General features: G+C 38.9%; 1 protein-coding gene and 1 long non-coding RNA gene across 2 annotated transcripts; both read left to right on the top strand.

The window, feature by feature from the left end:
• Positions 1–1,235: 1,235 nt before the first annotated feature.
• LOC117303579 lies at positions 1,236–5,140 on the top strand. The gene is made up of 3 exons (XR_004520521.1): positions 1,236–1,690; positions 2,335–2,422; positions 3,187–5,140. It is a non-coding gene; the product is annotated as an uncharacterized LOC117303579 (long non-coding RNA).
• A 911-nt stretch (positions 5,141–6,051) lies between these two features.
• Positions 6,052–18,503, top strand: LOC117303999 (short transient receptor potential channel 4-like). The gene is made up of 14 exons (XM_033788476.1): positions 6,052–6,358; positions 8,412–8,530; positions 8,897–9,004; positions 9,589–9,876; positions 10,414–10,521; positions 10,718–10,905; positions 11,129–11,292; positions 11,397–11,536; positions 12,222–12,781; positions 13,176–13,371; positions 13,848–14,027; positions 15,468–15,589; positions 16,485–17,076; positions 18,373–18,503. The coding sequence occupies exons 1-14, from the start codon at positions 6,052–6,054 to the stop codon at positions 18,391–18,393; spliced, it is 3,093 nt and encodes a 1,030-aa protein (XP_033644367.1). The 3' UTR covers positions 18,394–18,503.
• Positions 18,504–20,434: the final 1,931 nt, after the last annotated feature.

Here is a 20,434-nt window from a genome sequence, read left to right on the forward strand (position 1 = left end):
TTCAGGAGGCAACGTGTGAGGTTTCTGATCTCCAGCAGACGATGTAGTCTTGGTGCAAGACGTTTCTCGTTTTGCTTTCACGCACAGCGCGACCAACGCGATGTGCATGAAAGGAAAACGAGAAACGTCTTGAACCAAGACTACAGATGATGGCGAGTCTTCCTTGATGTCCTTGATGTGTGAGGTCAGCAGACGTCAAGGAATAGGTAAACGTATATGGGTAAATATGAAATGACCAACGTTTTATCTCAACAGCTCCCCTAATGAACTTTTAGCTTTGAAATAACCAACGTTTTGTCTCCACAGTTCCAAACGAACTTTTAGCTTTTCTATTGACATGCAACTTTCTTTTTGTCTTCAACAGATTGATATCTCCAGATGATGAGGCATAATCTACCAGTACATTAGCAGGACCAATATTTGAGCAGGGAAAATAGCATTGCGGAGCTTGAATGAAGATGACACAGACCTTATCGCAAAATACTTGGTAGTACGCGCGCTGTAGGCGCTCAATGAGGCGCATGCTAGTCTAGCTAGCGCCCAAGTTTGATCGCTAGCTGGACCAGCATGCACCTCATTCAGCAGTTAGCGCTTGCGCAATGGGTATTTGCCAAAAGGTCTCTGTCTCCATTTGATGTATCTTATGCATGACCTTGGCCCAATATTATAGAGATGCTAAGCACAAACAAATTTGCTTAGCATGACATTTCTTCCTTGATAAAAACAGGATTACCAACAAAATTTCCATTATTGCATTTTGCTCGTTACTGGTATTTAATGTTGGTAATCCTGTTTTTATCAAGGAAGAAATTTCATGCTAAGCAAGTTTCTGTGCTTAGCAGCTCTATGAAATTGGGCCCTGAGGTGAGGTCTTGTTTTAGCTGCAGAGGCGACATCATAGGTCAAGTATCTGTGGTAAGGTTTTGTAAGCCTCACTTGGCTTCAGATGATTCAAAATGCTAACGTTCGAATTTTTTTTCTTTCAGATTATGGTTTCTTCTGATGAACTGGTCTAACAACTGACACCTTCAGCCAAGGTGGTATACCCGTAGCCCAAACAATAGTGACAATACACTGGACTCCCTTGATGTGGAGGGAGTCCTCGAAGCAGAGGGGAGTTCAGTGTATTGTCACTAGTGATGGGGGTAGACTACCCAATCAGGTTAAAGTATCAGAGTAAGTTCTAAAGGAAAATCACAAATTCCTCCCCAGCCTCTTTGGGGCCAGGTCACACGAGGCAATAGGCAACCAGTTTCAGGCAGGAAGAAAAGCCATTCACATTTCAATGTACACCTGTTTTTCGTGTGGACAAAAAGCAGTGTTCATAAGTCGTGTGCTACCAAGTGGTCAGCAAGCATGTTGGTTGCCTCCAAGGTCAAGTTCGAGCTACGGATAAAGTCGACCATTGGGCAATTTTCCTGGTAGCCTTCCTTGAATGCTATTAGGTTTATTAAACCATGTAACATTGACTAGTGGTTGACAAAAAATGGTCGTCACTCGAACTTGCCAATAATGTTGCCTGTAAAAGTTGCATCATGTGACAAGGCTCTAACATTCATTCCACAAGCTTGAACCTTTTTTATTTGTATTTCCACAGTCTACCAAGAACCACTGTTCCCGAAGCGGATGCTATGGAAGGTGATTTTGCATTGCTGACAAGTCTGGGCTCACCGTAGATGATGAGAGTTTGGTAAAGGGTCACCATCAAGTTTAATAACATCTCGACAAGGGCCGCAATTTCACAGAGCTGCTAAGCACAACAATTTGCTTAGCATGAAATTTCTTCTTTGATAAAAACAGGATTACCAACCATATTTCCATTTGTTGCATATTCGTTGTAACTGGTATTCAGCTGTTGTTTGCTTACCCTGAAAACCACGTGGACATTTTGTTGGTAACCTGTTTTTTTTTTATCAAAGGAATATATTTCATGCCAAGCAATTTTTGTGCTTAGCAGCTCTATGAAATTTGGCCTTGATGTGATCATTAGACGGCTTAACTTTTCAGCTTGCTTTCCGACAAAATCATCAAGAATATTCATTGAATATCTCAAAGGACTCTCCTTAAGTCAAACACTGAGGTAGTCTACCTCCATGGTTTCAACCAGCAGAATTTGCTTACATTATCCGAAATTCCACAACATCAAGACTATACAATCAACCAACCAACGCACAAGCAATCATCTCGATAAGCCAACAAATTGCTCGTGTTTTTGAAATTTTACACAAGTGACTATGCTTGAAACAAAACTAAGCTCGTCTTGCAAAGTTGCAATAATTAATGCAGGGTAACTAAGTGAGCAAATAATTGTTTATATTTGTTTCCTCTTTTCAGCTGTCGTGTGCAGTGTTGACTATAGCTGGATCTGTTGCGATGTGCATCGGTGAAGAAAAACCTCAGACATTCAACAACAGACAGCAAGGTAACTTTGAAATTTCTTTGTTGTCACCATTGCATTTAGAGACTCTGGACACTATTGGTAATTGTCAAAGACTAGCCTTCACAGTTTGTGTATCTCAACACTTACATAAAATAACAAACCTGTGAGAATTTGAGCTCAATCGGTCATCGAAGTTGCGAGATAATAATGAAAGAAAAAAACACCCTTGTCACACGGAGTTGTGTGCGTTTACATGGTTGATTTCGAGACCTCAAGTTCTAAATCTGAGGTCTCGAAATCTAACTCATAAAAAATTACTTCTTTCTCGAAAACTACGTCACTTCAGAGGGAGCCGTTTCTCACAATGTTTTATACCATCAACCTCTCCCCATTACTCGTCACCAAGAAAGGTTTTATGCTAATAATTAGTTTGAGTAATTACCAATAGTGTCCCGTTGCCTTTTAAGTCCACCCGGAAGTTTTAGTAAAGAGATAAAGGAGTTCCCAAATCAATCACTTTTGAGAGTTTGAAAGTGTCAAGTTCATTGAGATTGGAGGTCACGTTTTGATGGAAGAAAAACAACACCCGAAGTAAGCAAACAAACAACTAAACAACCGAATAAGCAAACACACGATCACTGATCTGTTAATATCAGAAGTGTTGTGTGTGCCTGTATGCAAAGGACTTTTGTGATAGGAGTTGGTAGCCGGTCTTGCTTCTGACTATTCTTCCGGCCTATATTAGACCCTAACAAGTTTATAAAAAGTAGCATTTGTACTTAAAAATCAGTTATTTTCTCCCACAGTTTGAGACACTTTGATGTTGAGGCTAAACAACGCTTTTTGGGACTGTGTCAACTCCAACCAAGATACTCCACAAGGTCAACCTTCCAAGTGAGCTCAACTGGACCATGATGGCGCTCTACTGACTGCGTGATGACACTCATTGAGAAGACTATCTAGGGGCCTTTTTCAAACCTCGGCTTGGGCTCCGGCTCTGGCTTCAGGCTCCGTTTGATGTTCGAACCACAGTGCTCCAAAAACCCTAAAACAAAGCCAATGGCAAGCCGGAGTCAGAGCCCGAGACAAGGTTTGGAAAAGGCCCTTATTGTAATGCTAAAACTATAGTCCGAGTAGTTCAATGATTCCGTCAAAATCCAAAGCCATATTGCAACTCGGAATTCACTGCATTAAATGCATCAGAAGTTGGCTGCATGTGTAAAAACCTGGTTTTATGATGACAATCTTGGCTGGCTTAAGCATCAAATTCTCCGTTGCAGTATATCGGTTTCTTTAGATTTTGACGGATTCAGTGTAGTTTTAAGAATACAACTTAAGAGTTGGTACTTCAAGATAGTCCCCCTGATTCAATCAAAATCCAAAACCAATTGCAACTCTAACATTTCACATCAGTTGGCTGCAAGAAATGCGTACACCTGGTTTATGAAGCCAAGCGGTGCTTGTTTTGGAAATCAATCAATCAATTCCCCACATTCAATTGCAATATACATTTGGATTTTGATCAGTGAAGTTAAGAAATTAAAATAACTTTAAAGATGATACAGCTTTCCTAAATACAATGTAAAGATCGGTGGATGTTTTGTTTGAAAGCATAAAATAGACAGAATGCATGTTTGTTTGTTTTTTAATAAATGTTATGCTTGAGTAGAATCCGCAATGCGAACCCTCACCCACAGCCACATCACCATAATCTTTACACTAATCCCAACTCATTAATCCTAACCCAATTTACTTCACTTATCATAACTAATTAATCCTAACCAACTAACCACGCTCACCTTACCTTATGCACTGACGTCATATTAGAAGTAAAACGGTCATGACACTGTTGGTAATGCTCCCATTGTTCACTCTCGGCCAATGAGCTGCAACTTTTAGCTGAGGGCGCCCTACTGGTAACATGACGTCATGCGCATAAGATCTATTACACACCAACCCTTAACACATTCACAGTTCAACCTGCGCGATGTATAATAAAATCAATTACATATTTTTTTCTTAAACTTGCATTTTGTCTGTATAACTTAATATGCCAAAAGCATTTCTTGAATTTTTGCCACATGGCAGCAGTATCATGTTCATTGTGCGCGGTTTGCCATTAAGACTCTAATAGTTTTTGAAATGTAACATGAATTATTTTTTGTTTTAAATAAGTTAATGTATAGTTTAAATAAATTGATGAATTAAATCATGAAAATGTAAAATGATGTCACTGTTTATACATTTGTGTAAGATACCCCCTAGCTCAGTCTTCACTATAGGCTAAGGCGTAAGATACCCCCAGCTCAGTCTTCACTATAGGCCAAGGTCCCCGGTTTGCCATTCTGGGAGTCGAATTACATGTTAAGAATGGCGAGCGTGTAAATGTGTCGCATAAAATGGCACACTCCACATTATCATACATGGTGATACCGACTCCCAAAATGGCACAACCAAGATAAATTCAATGATCGCTGAGATCAAGTTATCTATTACTTTACTTTGCACTTTAAAGACAAAATCTTTATATCACTTTTCTCTCAATTTTTATCCCAGGCCTCGGTTTGAAAAACCGAAGATGAACCCGTGAAGAGTACACTTCTACTGCATTTGGAAGTAAAGCGTGTGTATGTCTAAATGGTTAAATTTGACAGTAAATATAATGTTTACTTACTCAGTGAACTTATTTTGTATTGATGCGTTTATTAATTCAGTGTTAAGAAAGTACAGAGAAAATTGGTGGAGAATAATAAAGCTTAAAAGCACCCACATTGAGGTAGTTTGTTGACCTATTTTATTGACCTATTTTATTTTAGTTATTTAATTTAACCGTATAGAGATGATCTATTTGCATTCTTTTAGGGGTTGGGGTGGGTTTAACTGCAATAACGAAATGGGAGCTCTAATTTTGTCAAGAAAATTTGGCATCATTTTAAAACCTGCTGCAGATGGAGGGTTATGATTAAGATGGGGGCATAATAAAATACAATGTACAAAGTGGTTGCAGACTTTCAATAAACCTAAACTTAACTGCATTTGACTAAAATGCAGTCTTAATACAGATGAATATTTCCCATTTGAAATACTGTAAGCTTGTGTCGATGCTTATTTTAATTGCTACAATCAAAATAAGGATTAATGAACAAATTTGCGATTAGGGGGGGGGGGGTGGACGACGGGGTGGGTTTCTTGCCAATTTAAGCTGCAGTTTCCATTTGCCCCCCCCCCCCGCGTCCATTCTGCCATTAGAAGATCCACAAATTGTTCAATGTGTTGATTAATTTTCAAACACCTCATGTAGGTTTATTAGTATAATATGAACACTCCCGAATTCCGACAAAACTACTCCGTGGTAGTACAATATAAAGCAATAAACAACTTCTCAAAAGAACATCAACACAGTAGATACACTCCCACATCAGATTGTGTCACAACAGACCAAAATAAGGCTAACAACTGACCTTCATCAAACAAAGTAGTTATGCAACGGTCTGCCTTCTCGCCTCGCCTGAGAGAACAGAGAAGCGACATACATAATACGCATGCATTGACTAGACATTAAATTGAATACAAAGAAACACAAATTTCAAGCTTGGTAACTGAAACGGATCCCGTTTTAAAGGCAAAAAAATAATGTGGTACTGATTTAGACTAAGATTTGGGTCAACAAGATGGATAACGAAGCTTTCGAACTGGAAAGTAAGAAGGAAAAAGGCTTGCCGTCAAATGGGCATGCCTTTCTACCGAACGGGAACCTCGGAGGAAACGAGGAGGAGGCGATCGGGATGCCGTCTTCTCCCGGGGTTGAGAACTCTGAAGACGGACGGTATGAGTTGGTGCGAGGGGTGGCTGACTCCGGGAACGGTCAGAAACTAGATGAGCTTTTGACGGAGTGGGCAGAACTTGGATGGATACGGGATTGGAGAAACGAAGAGGGTTTGACTCTTTATGCTGACGCCATCACCGATGGATATATGGGTTAGTTTTTCGATATATGAGTTGCCGTTTCCATTACGAGTAATGGGGAGAGGTTGATCGTATAAAACATTGTGAGAAACAGCTCCCTCTGAAGTGACGTAGTTTTCGAGAAAGAAGTAATTTTCCACAAACTTTGACAAGTCTTTGACAATTACCAATAGTGTCCACTGTCTTTAACTCAATCATAAAGCAAAATAATGAAAATACTTTTCGCCAAGGGAAAACAAACCTTGTTATATATTTGGTTTTCGGTGACACCATGTGTGCTCCTGCCAGGTAGGGTTTGTTCTTTTACTCAATGCTATATATTCTACTCCCGCGGAGTAGATTTATCGGATCAGTGTTCGAGATACTTCTAAGTTCTGAAAAGCACTGTCCTGCTTTTTACGGAAGGTAAAGAAAATGGCTGGGACTACTTCTTTAGCTTTTAGGATCGTTATTAACTGCACTGCCGCAGGACGTATCCTCATCGATGGGTACTTAAAGGCAGTGGACACTAATTACTCAAAATAATTATTAGCATAAAACCTTACTTGGAAACGAGTAATGGGGAGAGGTCTATAGTACAAAACATTGTGAGAAACGGCTCTCTCAGAAGTGACATAGTGTTTGAGAAAGAACTAATTTTTGACGAATTTGATTTCGAGACCTCAGATTTAGAATTTGAGGTCTCGGAATCAAGCATCTGAAAGCACGCATTTCTGTGTGACAACTGTGTGTTTTCTTTCATTACTATCTCGCAACTATACATTGACCGATTGAGCTCAAATTTTCACAGGTTTGTTATTTTATGCATATGTTGAGATACACCAAGTGAGAAGACTGGTCTTTGACAGTTACCAATAGTGTCCGTGTCTTTAAAGTTGGTCTCAAACGTTTCTGTTAGGTGACAGAATAGCCCGTTTAGTTCGCACTCGGAGTCTGTTTTTCCCAGGGACTATCCTATAGTAGGCTTTGAATGGGGTGATCGCGTAATGACTCTCCGTGCGAATCTCGCGAGGTCACCGGCTCACTCAAAAAGGTTAGACAAATCGTATTTCAAAGGATGTTTTTGAAAGGAAAACTCTCGGCTTTTATTTGACCTGACAGCAAGGATACTGGCAGGCAAGCAGAAATCATAAAACAGTTCCACTTTATAACGTGTATGCTGTATATGCCGCAATGTCTGTGTCGTGTATTAGACGAACAAGAAAAATACAAACAACAAAATATTAATGAAAGAATGTTGCTTAAAGGCAACGGACACATTTGGTAATTGTCAAAAACCATTATTCTCGCTTGGTGTATCCCAATATATGCATAAAGTAAAAAAAAAACATGTGAAATTTGCATAAATTGAAGTTGTATAGAAATAATATTGAAAGGAAAAACACCATTGTTGTACAAATGTGTGTGCTTTGAGATGCATCAGAGAGGCTTCAGGTTCTTTCTCGGTCTTTTTCAGATTCAAGTTATTCATTCATTATTTGAGTGAGAATTTACCTCTTTCTCGAAAGCTATACGTTACCTCAGAAGGAGTCGTTTCTAACAATGTTCTTTACTATCAACAGCTCTCCTTTTTTTGTAATACCAAGTAATTTTGTTTGCAAATATAAATTTTGAGTTATTACCAAACGTGTCATGACTTTAACGAAGTGGTGATACTTTTGAGAATACACCAAGCAAACAACGCTTTTTAATGAAACAATCAATCGGTGTGGCAAAATCAAAACTAGTCTCCTGGCGATGACTAGAGCTAGCTAGTCGAAACGTTGAGATCAATATTAACGAAAAGCTATAACGACAAGTCCCCTCGGCCCCCTGAAGCTAAAGTAGTCCCGCCGGATGTTCTCTCTTTTGCCAGGTAGTAGTTAAAAGCAGTAAACAATTTTTTTGTCTCAAAAATTCCGAAGATCTACACTTTGCGGTAGTAGAATAGTATAGGCTGGAGGCTAAAGAACGGCAATATTCTTAAACAAGTGAATACCACAAATGTATATTAAAATCAAAATTAATAACTTCATTCCCTGATAAATTAATGACACCCACTTAATGAATTGCACTCTGTTCACAGACGTTATCAACACACTTCTTCACCACGATATTCCGCTAGGGGACGCCCTCCTACGAGCCATTGATGCTGAACTTGGTGAAGCAATCCAGGCAATATGTGACTATATTCAACCACATCAGGTATAAAGTCAATACTAGATGTTTGTTTTATACTAATAAAACAAAACAAAAATTATACATTCCCAAATAACTTTAGTAAACTTTATTTTGTATAAGATGTATTAAATTGGTTGAGTTTTTAAATTTATTGAATTGATTGAATTTATTTAAATAATTAAATTTATTGACAATTAATCGACTTTATCGAATTTTTCGATATTAGCGAACTTATCGAAATCATCGAATATTGATTTGATTACATTCATTGCATTAATTGCATTTATCGAATTTGTTCTTTAATTTTTGCAAATTTATACAATTTATGTAGGTTACTTAATTTATAACAAACAACAACAACAGCATCTATTTTTACTTGTTGATGACAAGGACATTTCCGAGTCCACACTTAATGGTAACTGCGACAACGATGACTTCCACCCTGCTGTTACGCCTCTGGTCCTGGCTGCCCAACGGAATGACTTCAACACAGTGCAGGTAAAAACCCGGGCATAAAGGCAAAAAAATAAAATAAGGGTCCTGCCTTTTTTGGAAATAAAAAAGAATGATGAGTTTTTAAAACTGGGGGCCCGAAACATGTTTTAAGATAAAGCGTTTTTCGTCTTGGATAGTTAAAACGTATCCTTGTTTTTTCGTTAAAAAAGAAAGAGAGATAAGGGAGGTGGCCTCTAAGAAGGAAGCGGGTGGGGACAACCCCAAATTAAGGACAACCAGTACAACCCAGTCTTTGGCAGCGATGGTCTTTGTTTCTAAACTAAACCATTTGAAATCAAACCAAATCATGTTGTTTTTATTATATGCTTATGTTGTTGCTGCACTTGGAAGGTCCAAGGTTTGTTCATTCTTATGGACCCTGCTGTTTAATGAAAACATGTCTCAATAATGCTTTATCCTGAAGACGAACGGGATAATTATTGTTCGAAACGTCAAGACCAATCCGGCTCTTTTCAGAGCCAACACTCCCTCAAAAGAGAATTATTACACGCCCGCGCGCAAGTTTACTATTTTTTTTATAGTTTATTCTTGTCTCAGCACTGTTTAAAATTTCCTTTCAATACAAGTTACTGGTGGGAATTGGCGGAAAGCTTGAGGAACCTCGACTTGCCCAAGGGGGCGATATGACCCTCACCCAGGCCACTTCATATCTCCAGATTTACCGCGCACTGTCCCAGCCGGCCTTCATTCTGGCCACGCAGGTCGACATCTTCGGACACCTCTTCCAGCTAAGCCACAAACTCCGGACATTGAGCCAGCTTTGGGAAGACTTTGGGGCAAAGTACGATGAGATGGCCAGCGATGTTGATGCGTTTGCCGGGGAAATGCTCGGGCAGTCCAGCTCGACCGAGGAGGTAAACATGTGTATTTACAGTTCTGTAAAACAGTAAACTTCATCAATCTATTCGAATATTTTTTTTATAACCGCTGGATTCTAGACACATTTGGTAATTGTCATAGTTGGGTTCTCCCAACATATGCATTAAGGAACAAATCTGTGAAAATTTAGCTCAATTGGTCATCGAAAATGATAAAAGGAAACAAAAAAAACAATTGTTGCACATTTTGTGTTCCAAGATGTCTTAGAAAGCCTGTCTAAGATTAAAATAGTTTTGGTGAGAAATTACCTCTTTATCAAAAAACGTGACGCAACGTAAATGTAACGTAACTCAACGTAAATGTAACGCAACGAAACTTAACGTAACGTAAATGTAACTCAACGCAACGTAACGTAACGTAACGTAACGTAACGTAACGTAACGTAACGTAACGAGCGCAACGTAATTTAAATCACGCTTCAGCCAATTTGTCGATGTTCATCCTAAATCATTTTGAATTTACCCAGTCAGTTTTGCTTGTGGTGATTTCATTTGATGATTTTATTTCAACAGATCTTGGCACTGTTTCGTTTTCACAATACCAACAAGTATAGAAACAAAGAAGGGGCACAACATCCTCTCTCCAAGATGTTCGAAGCGATCAAGTATCAACAAAAACAGGTGATCTTTGTGGTTTAATATTCTTAAAGGTGCTGGACACCGTACTTTCGTAAAGGGCCTATGGGTCAAAATGCAATGTTGTCGTACAAACACATCAAACACAAAATGTTTTACACAGTTTATATCCCATCCTCGTTCCCATTATTGTTCTTCTCAGTTCATAGCTCATCCTCGTTCCTACTATTGTTCTTCTCAGTTCATAGCTCATCCTCATTCCCAGAAGGCTATCATTGCGCAGTTCTACCAGAACCTTCTGAGCTGGAACGAGAAGGGTGTCCTTCATCAAATTTTGCTCGCACTTTTGGTAATTCTGGGGTATCCAATCATCTGCCTGCTCTACATAATCTTCCCCGTTTCCAAGGTTGTCAACTTCGCCCGGCTCCCGTAAGTGTAGACTGGTCCCCTGTCTTTATCCGGAACCACTGATTTCGGATATTTACTTCTATTGTACACTCTGTAAAAACCTATTTGTGGGCCTTATCCGTTCTGAGTCAAAATGACACAGAAAAAGGGTCAACAAGTTACGCAGAGTTTTATACAATCCTATTTCTAACCACTTCGGGTCGATCTGGGACCCGAAACCACTAATTTTTGTTTCCCTCTGTAGGTATGTTAAGATGCTGATGAAAATGGGTTCTGGTCTGACTTTCTTGGCTTTTATCCTTGCGGCGAGTGTTCTGGACAGAAACCGCTACAAGGCGACCTTTTGGGCACTTCATTGGTTCATTCTTATATGGGCCATAGGTAAGTCTCTCTTTTTTTGTGCAACAGGTTGTTATTTCATGCATTATATGTTGGGATAAGAGAATGCTGTTTTAATTTGTTTTATTTTATTTTTATTTTTATAAAACAACAGTGATTTGTATTAATCCTAGGGTTGATGTGGTCGCATATGAAGGTTATATCGACTAAAGGAATAGTGAAACATTTGTCAGACAGTGCGAACATTCAAGACGCTTTTGTATTGGCCCTCTTCTTTGTTGTGTTCTTCCTCCGCTGGAACGGAAGATTAATTGTAAGTTTTTTTTTAGAATTCTATTTATTTTTTAAAAGGGGCTTTTTATACCTTTTTTGCAGATCAATTTCGTTTTGCCATGACATGAATTCTTATTTCTGAATAGCTATGTATGTACCGTATTTTCCTTCCGGATAAGACGCATCCTGACTTTTCAGACACACAAAACATCGGCGCGCCTTATCTTTCGGTGCGTCTTGTCTGCTGACGATTGATTTTTTTGGATGATCACTGCGTGAAATAACACATTTTATTCTGTCCAGTTAAATCTAATTTAAATGTCAGCTTCTAATTAAGTCATCTAATAATGTGTCAGCTTCATTAGTCGTCAAGTTTTTTGCCCCAAAAAGTGTAAACCACAGAGCTTCGTTTTCAAGAGATGTTTACAAAATGTCTAAAATAGTTTTCAAGAGATGTTTACAAAATGTCTAAAATAGATGACTGCTCAATTGCCATTGAACGTTCGTGGAAAGTGATCGGTAACGGCTCTTTTAAATTGCAATGTTTACTGTTCTGTTTATTATTCTGTAAATTACAAAGTGTTTATATCGGTCATCTTTATCTTTTGTTTTACTGTCATGGCTTTTAAGTATGAGTGTCAAGTGAGGAGTTGTTTTAAGTTTGAAAAAATAAAGGCCTCAGTTGAAAAAAGATAAGAAACAAATACTATTCTGTTTTACATTAGATTGCACCGAATGTAGCTCTTCGTCCCAGACGCGCTGCCGTCAACGGAACATTCCTGAACAGTCCGTCCTACATAGAGTTGCAAGACCACGTGAATCTAGCCCTGAGCAGTCTCCATGGCAAACTGGCAGGCACGACAGTTGAAGGCGTGGGGGAGATTGCGATGAAGGTGCTGTCAAGCTGTTGGCTTGACCCCACGGAAACGACTGTTGTTCCGTTGACGACGTCGTCGTCGGAGTTCAATTCTTACCTGCAAGATCACGTGGAATTTGACTCCTACCACCCCGAGATCATCGCCGAAGGTCTGTTCGGGATCGTCATAACCGTGTCTTTCTTGCGATTGATGAACGTCCTCCTGGTCAGTGAGGCAATTGGGCCGCTGAGAATCTCCTTCGGAGCTATGGCCGGTGATGTAGGGAAGTTTCTTATCTTGTTTTCGGTGGTCTGGTTCGCCTTCAGCATCGGGCTGTCTCAGGTTCACCACTCGGCGGTGCTATGGACGGAGCGGAAGTGCCGTGAAAACGAGAATGATCCGTGCGAGCGCACAGTTGGATTTGCCACGTAAGTATATTTTGTTTATGTCAAATATATGGACGTGAGAAGAAATCCCACCGATTCCCGAAATCCTCTGCGACTTTTCATAAAAGTTAAGATTTTTATCAAAACAATGTACACACCAACGTCAAGAAGATCGTTGTTATCACATGTAGTATTACCGCAAGCATTAAATTATGTATAAAAAATGCATTCGCATTCGCAGGAAGTACGAAGCGGGCTGCAACCGTCACATCACAGTTGCTTTAATTCTTTGGAGGGTGAGACTGCAGCTGTTATTTCTTTCAAATTTTTATAAAAACAATCTTGCATTTTGTTTTGTGGCCCTTCAATTTAACCGCCATATCATGGTTTCTGTTTTGCTTCAGTTCACACCGGTAGTATGTTTTCATATTCACAGGTTGTTTGTGAGTCTGTTTGATCTCTACTGGACATTGTTTGGTATCGTGGAGAAAGATTCAGTTCGTCTACCTCCGGGCTTCCAACTTCAAGAGACCATCGGCACCTTAATGTTTGCCGCCTATCACGTCGTTGGCGTACTCGTACTGTTAAACGCCCTCATCGGCATGCTCTCCAACACTTACATGAAGGTTGAGGTGAGTCTATAGCATCTGACGTCACACTTCGCAGACTTGATTTCAAGTCTTAGATCGCGGTTTTTCTTCTGCATCTCAGTCACCAAAAACGCACCCACATTATTAGCTATCACGCGCCTAGACTGAGCCATTGTCTTTATCCGCAAGGATAAAGACAGGCCCCTGCTACTCAGATCCAGTGATTCCATTTGAATACATTGATATCTTCGGATAAACGTGCAGTGACTGACATATTGATCAGTTGATGATGTCGTGCTATGCTGATCTCATTTTTAAGTCCTTAAGCCAGTTTATAGCTGGGTCCCAAGCCAGGTGAAGGGCTTCGATGCCTCCAACAAGGTGAACGAGTGGGCAGTCAGCTATCATTTGCATACTGGAAATACACGCAAACCAAGATATATTGATACATCACATGTAATGCTTCAAATCCCATCGTTTTAACTAGTGTTTTTCATCTCTTTCTTGACCGATTGTAGCAAAATGCCGACACTGAGTGGAAGTTTAACCGGACCGTCGTGTGGGGGGCCTACCTACACCCTTTGGATACCCTCCCACCACCCTTCAACCTGATACCATCCATCAAGAATGTTATCCGTTTTCTACGAGATATAGTTGGGATGTGGTTAAAATGTGCCAGACGCAAGCGTGTCAACAGGGTAAAGTTAACGATTATCGTTGCCCATCAGGTGTATTCACAATAGGAGACCTTTGAACGCTAGGTGGCAGCAGACTTACAGGTAAATGTCCACTGTTAACGTAGTTCTGAGCATGCGCACATACCAATTACAATGGATTTTACCAAGAAGTCTGCTGCCACCAAGCGTCCCGAACGTCCCCTATTATTTAGGTATATCAGGGAAATCTGTCCGCCGTATGGGAAATTAACATGGGCTTGAGGAGGAGGATTCAAAAGAGGGCGCTATCGGAATGAGATTGTACACAGATTTCCGTGGGGACACAATCTCCTGCCACATAGGCCTAAAAGGAGTACACCATTTTTTTGAACAAACCATATTATTTTATTTGAAGTCATGATATATCTTTTTAACGAAAATGTGCAACTTTGTTTGAAAAGAATGGCTCGAGTAATATCATTACTGAGCCTTAGAATAAGCATGAATTTTCAAACGAAATAATATTGACGGCATCAATCAGCAGAGGTCGCCCTAACCTTGAGGGCACGATGAGTTCGTGGATTGTCGACAATAAATCTCGAGAATGTGTATTTTCTTTTCACCAGATTGAAGAACATTCGAAGAGGGAGTTTTCGGACTACATGGTAATGAAGCTACTTCTGTATAATGTAATTTATAGATGTCTCTTTAGTTTACTTTTCATTTTAATCGGCGATTAGGGCTCTTGTATAAATAAATATCTTTAAAAATGTTTAATTTTGGTTGTCCTTTTTCCCCGTGGTTGATCTCTGCATTTTAAAAATTGTAATGTTTATTCATTTATTGCTGCTTCAAAGATTTGATTCTCTCTCTATGTCACATTATTGTGTTATGTGATTTTTAATGGTTGAATGTTTTAAAGGAACACGTTGCCTTGGATCGGTCGAGTTGGTCTTTGAAAAGCGTTTGTAACCGTTTGTTATAAAATGCATATGGTTGGAAAGATGTTTTAAAAGTAGAATATAATGATCCTCACAAATATGCATCGAAATTGCGTGGTTTTCCTTTTACTTCGTCGACTAACACGGTCGGCCATTTATGGGAGTTAAATGGCCGACCGTGTTAGTTCGCAAAGCAAAAGGAAAACCACGCAATTTCTAGGCAAATTTGTGTGGATCGTTGTATTCTACTTTCAAAACATCTTTCCAACCATATGCTTTGTATACTGCCAACTCGTCCGATCCAAGGCAACATGTCCCTTTAAGTGTACATTGTCATGCCCCTTTGAACAGCTTTGCCTGGAATTGGCGCATTATAAATTGTCTTATTATTTTATAAAAAATATGGTGGAATAGATGTTTAAAATATTTTTTTTAAACTCAGTTTGTAACGGTTTCATTTTGGTGAGATGCATTGCCATGAAGTGGCCAGTTGATGTATTTATTGATAACAAACTTTTTGGTATAATTTATATTCTTTCAGCACGTTTTGCATCAGATTCGAAGCCGGTATATTCAGGGGAATCTATCGGTTGCTTCCACAAACTCCGATTCTATCAGGCCAAGGGATGTGCAGTTACTAAGGAATGACATCCAAGCTCTCAGGTATTACTTAAAGACAGTGGACACTATTGGTAATTGTCAAAGACTAGCCTTCACAGTTGGTGTATCTCAACCTATGCATAAAATAACAAACCTGTGAAAATCTGAGCTCGATCGGTCGTCAGAGTTGCAAGATAACTATGAAAGAAAAAAAACACCCTTGTCACACGAAGCTGTGTGCGTTTAGATGGTTAATTTCGAGACCTCAAGTTCTAAACTTGAGGTCTCGAAATCAAATTCGTGTAAAATTACTCCTTTCTCCAAAACTAGGTCACTTCAGAGGGAGCTGTTTCTCACAATGTTTTATACCATCAACCTCTCCCCATTACTCGTTACAAAGTAAGGTTTTATGCCAATCATTATTTTGAGTAATTACCAATAGTGTCCACTGCCTTTAAGAAAAATCCTCTTCACCAAGAAGTCAATAGTTGCTTCTTATAAAGCGCTTATATTCGTCACTTTCAGTGACACCCAAGAGCTTCAACATTCAGCATTTCCCTGCAAGGTTTGTGGGTGACATTTGAGTTTATGAGACCTGTTAGAACTCGTTTTATCTCGAATTAGGACGAGTAACTCGTCCTAACTTAGGATTAATCTTAAGGTCTGCATGCTACAGTGCAGGGTTGGGACTCGTCCTAGGTCCTAAGATTTTTTTTGGAAATCGACGGCTTCTCCTTTGTACATAGTACCACAGGGCCCATATTCACACCGCTGCTTCTTAAGCAGATAAAATGTTGACTGACAAGTTTGTAGTAGTAGAAATGAGCTGGATACCAGGCACAAATGATTCACTTGATTGTGGTATTTTTACCTTATTTTTGTAAACATAATTTTGCTGTCCTAAACGCTTCCTGTGCTTATAAGCAGCTCCATATGAACTTGGCTTCGTCTCTTGCAGACATTTTGCAGAGATCCGCCTTGAAACTATCGACAAGTCACTGGACACTTCGAATGGCAAGGCAAGTGGTCTACGTAAAAAGCTAGAAGATCTCGGCCCACTAGGGTCACATGTCACCGAGGTGTTGAGCAAGTCCGTGGCACTGACGGACAACGCCGACTCACTGCGGGCTCAAACCGATCAGTTAGAAGAAGAACAGGCCACGGAGATTGTAGATAGGGACCACGAATCGGCTGACTTGAGAGACCGGATAGCTGAGCAGATTTCCGCGATGGAACAGCTCCGGAGCGACCATGCAGCCGAAGTGAGGGAGATGGATCGTCATGCAGAGAGTTTGAACGGCATCATCAGGCGCCTGAATGACGAGGTTGTCGCCAGGGAGCGGCACGAGTCGGCCCTGGCTAACAACATCATCCGGTTGGAAGGTGAGAAGACCAGCCTGGGTTTGGAGCTGGATGATGTGAACGAGGAAAAGACAAAGCTGGGGGTCGAGGTTGCGAGGCTCACCGGACAGTTACAACACAGCCGACTCGGTTTCATGCAGCGTGTAGCCACTGTGATCGAAGACAGAGTAAAAGCCCCTGGCGATCAGGTGAATATTAATTTATGAATGTACTTAAAAGAATATTACAGAATTGGTTAGAAAAAAAAAATCGTCTTGGATCACAGAACTACAAAAGTCACACGGTCTAATGATGATGGTAGTAAAAAAAAAAAAATCCCTTGAAACATTTATGTCTGAAATGTCATATTTGATGTGAAATAAATAAAACTAGTTTCCCGTTTTGAGTTATCGCTGAGTTAAGTTTATATTCATTTTTTTTTTTACAATGTCATGCAAAACGTGTAATCGGTTTTTCACCATTTTCTCGTGACCCAGATGGCCGATCGATCTAAAATTCCTACAGGTTTGTAAACTTCGTATATACACTGTTAGCAACTGTTTTGCTAGCAAACATCAATTGTTTAATGTTCCTTTAATGTGTGATTAACGGTAACTTCGTTCACCACCTATTTGTCACGACTTTTGAAAGAAATGAACACATTATATGAAGGTAACAATTACAAGCTCTGCAAATTTTTTTGTTAACAATAAACCTTCACATTTGGAACTGTTGTGGCATGACATGTGCATACAATTTCAGCGTGGGAGCCACGGATCTATAGGTCAAAGGTCAGTTGTAGGGTGGGGGGATAAAGCATATTTTTTCCTGAACATTTATTTTCATGACAAGTCGATGAATGCTTAGAAAATGTTGAGATGTTTCAGGTTAATCTTCTAGGGTTTTGGTACCTTTTTGTAGTTCAAGTTTTTTCCCATGACATGAATTACTACTCATGTTAAGCAAGATTTATGTGACATAGTTTACCTATAAAGGTTCAGCTTCATTAGTCGTCAAGTTGTTGGGGAAAAAGTGAAAATCACAGAGCAATGTTTCCTTCTCCTGAGACAATTTTATTTTTCTCGTGACATTGTTTTACTCATTACTCAAAAACTACAGCTTCCCAGTGAGTAACATTTTAAAGGCAGAGGACACTATTGGTAAATGTCAAAGACTATAGTCTTCTCACTTGGTGTATCTCAACATATGCATAAAATAAAATAACAAACCTGTGAAAATTTGAGCTCAATTGGTTGTCGAAATTGCGAGATAATAATGAACGAAGTTTTATACTACTAACAGCTCCCATTACTCGTTACCAAGTTAGGTTTAATGCAAATCTTTATTTTGAGTAATTACCAATAGTGTCCACTGCCTTTAAGCTTTTTACAATCATTGTTTTCAAACAGTGTAAGTTCAATGGGGACATTGTCATACAAAAAGTACACGAAACTCATTAAATCGTGTCTTAATACCGTACTTTCTAATCTTGCTTTGTTACATAGGGAGAGGGCCCAAGTAACTGAAGTAAAAGAAGGATGACGAGAGTGGAACTGCATAAGAGTGTACACCATTACTGCCAGGGTTTGGTTGTTCATTTATTGAGTACTAAAATAACATTCATAAACAAACTAAAAAGGTAAGGCCATGGTCATATAACATATTATATTAAGCTCGGTTTTTTTCACAGGTTTGTTATTTTAGACATAATGTTGAGATAAACCAACTGTGAAGACTAGTCTTTGACGTGTCTTTAACCAAGTTAGCAGGAAACACCAGTTATAAGCGTTTTGGGTCGTGTTCAGAGTTTTTCATTAAAGGATACAATTGATGGTTATATTATTTGCATTTGCCGCCAAGTTAAAGTGAACGTCTACCTTTATTTTCTTTCTATTATGTATTTGGTAGATAGGCATATACATTCTAAATGTATTTTTGCAAGTAGAACCGGAAGCTAGAGCTCAAGTTTTTTTGCGTTTTATTACTGAATTGATTTTTTAAATTTTTTTTTTTTTATGTTACTTAGTTACTGCAATCCCATCAACATAATTTTATTGAGAAGAGCAACAGTAGGAACTTAATAAATAAACGACTAACAAGCTTTTGTTATGAATAATATAACTAACATTTAACCAATAAAAATAAAAAAAGTTGCTATTTACAAAGCACCATGTATGTGTACTGAAAGTTGACAGTTTCTAACAATTATTTGTGTTCGTTATTTTTGTGTGTGTTACGAATTTTTAATTCCCCTTATCTCTAAGATTAAGAAATTTGGATCATTATATACTTTTTGGGGTTTGGTATATTTATAACCCGAAAGCTGTATTTTGAGTAAGAGGTAATTTCTCACTCAATTTAATTTTAAAAGACTTCAGGCCTTTAGCCCTTTTAGACATTTGAAAGCACACAACAATTGTGTTTTTTTCTTACATTGATCTCTTGCTACTTTTGATGACCAATTGAGTAAAAATTTTCACAGATATGTTATTTTTAATCATATGTTGGGAATACACCAAGTGAGAATACTTTTCTAAAAATAAACACATTAGTGCATTAGCCATTAGTATACGTAATAATATATCCCATCAGACAAGTTTTTTATTATCGAAAACAAAAACAAAAACTGACACACATTGTGCAAAATGGGTATAAATTATCATGTCCCCCCCATGAAATACCCAAATGCATGTCATTTAGAAAAAAACATCTACAAAACGTGTCTGGAGCAATTTCACCACAGCACAGAGTAAAGGCCTATAGAAGTGGAAGTAACATAACACAATTTGCAACTCAAATTTCAAATACCAAAATCTTTTCATAAAACTGATTTCCATACAACGAGGTCAAACCAAATCGAACAAACACACACAACGCACAGACGCATTGAATCATTTAGGATCGAGCAACCATGACCAGGCACTTTATATTAAAAATAGACGAGGAGGGTGATTTTTGTGATCAGAAAAAAACAACATTTTAAGTACTCTCAAATGCATCCTTGTTGAGTCGGACATGTTTGTTTCTTTCCCTTGTCTCTGTTCCTAAACGCAATCGGCACTATTGGTTATTGGCAATTACGCACACAAATTGTTAGCATAAAAACTCACTTGTTAACAATGGATAGCTTTCGATATGTATTGTGAGAAACGGCTCCCTCTGAAGAATTGTTTTGGGAGAGGTAATTTGTTACTCAAATTATTAAATGTTTATAGTGGCTGATGTCTTTTTAAAATTTTGTCGATCAGTTGAGTCTAAATTTGGACAGATTCGTTCATTTATGCATATGTTGGGACACATTAAGTGAAAATACTGTTATTTGACAATTACCAAAAGGACAAAGGTGCCCAGTGCCTTTAAATGAGCAAAGCCCGTCATTTTTTAGGCCGACAATGTAGACATTTACTAAACTTTAAATGGCAAATAGTGAAAGTGTCGGACAAAAACATCTCACTTCGAAAGACAACGTCCAACAGGTTCATGAGACTTAGCCTTAGTTCCGACAGCTACAAGAACGGCTTCTTTCCAAGATATCTGCGGGACTCGGATGCCCTCAAGTCACCATTG

Source organism: Asterias rubens, chromosome 20 (genome assembly GCF_902459465.1).
Source record: "Asterias rubens chromosome 20, eAstRub1.3, whole genome shotgun sequence".
Lineage (NCBI taxonomy): Eukaryota > Metazoa > Echinodermata > Asteroidea > Forcipulatida > Asteriidae > Asterias > Asterias rubens.

Bases quoted from the DNA above. Each gene is read 5' to 3' on its own strand.
- LOC117303999 (XM_033788476.1), top strand. From the start codon at position 6,052: ATGGATAACGAAGCTTTCGAACTGGAAAGTAAGAAGGAAAAAGGCTTG. The intron at 9,877-10,413 runs GTAAACATGTGT...TTATTTCAACAG, and splicing joins AGTCCAGCTCGACCGAGGAG to ATCTTGGCACTGTTTCGTTT. The intron at 10,522-10,717 runs GTGATCTTTGTG...TGTTCTTCTCAG, and splicing joins TCAAGTATCAACAAAAACAG to TTCATAGCTCATCCTCATTC.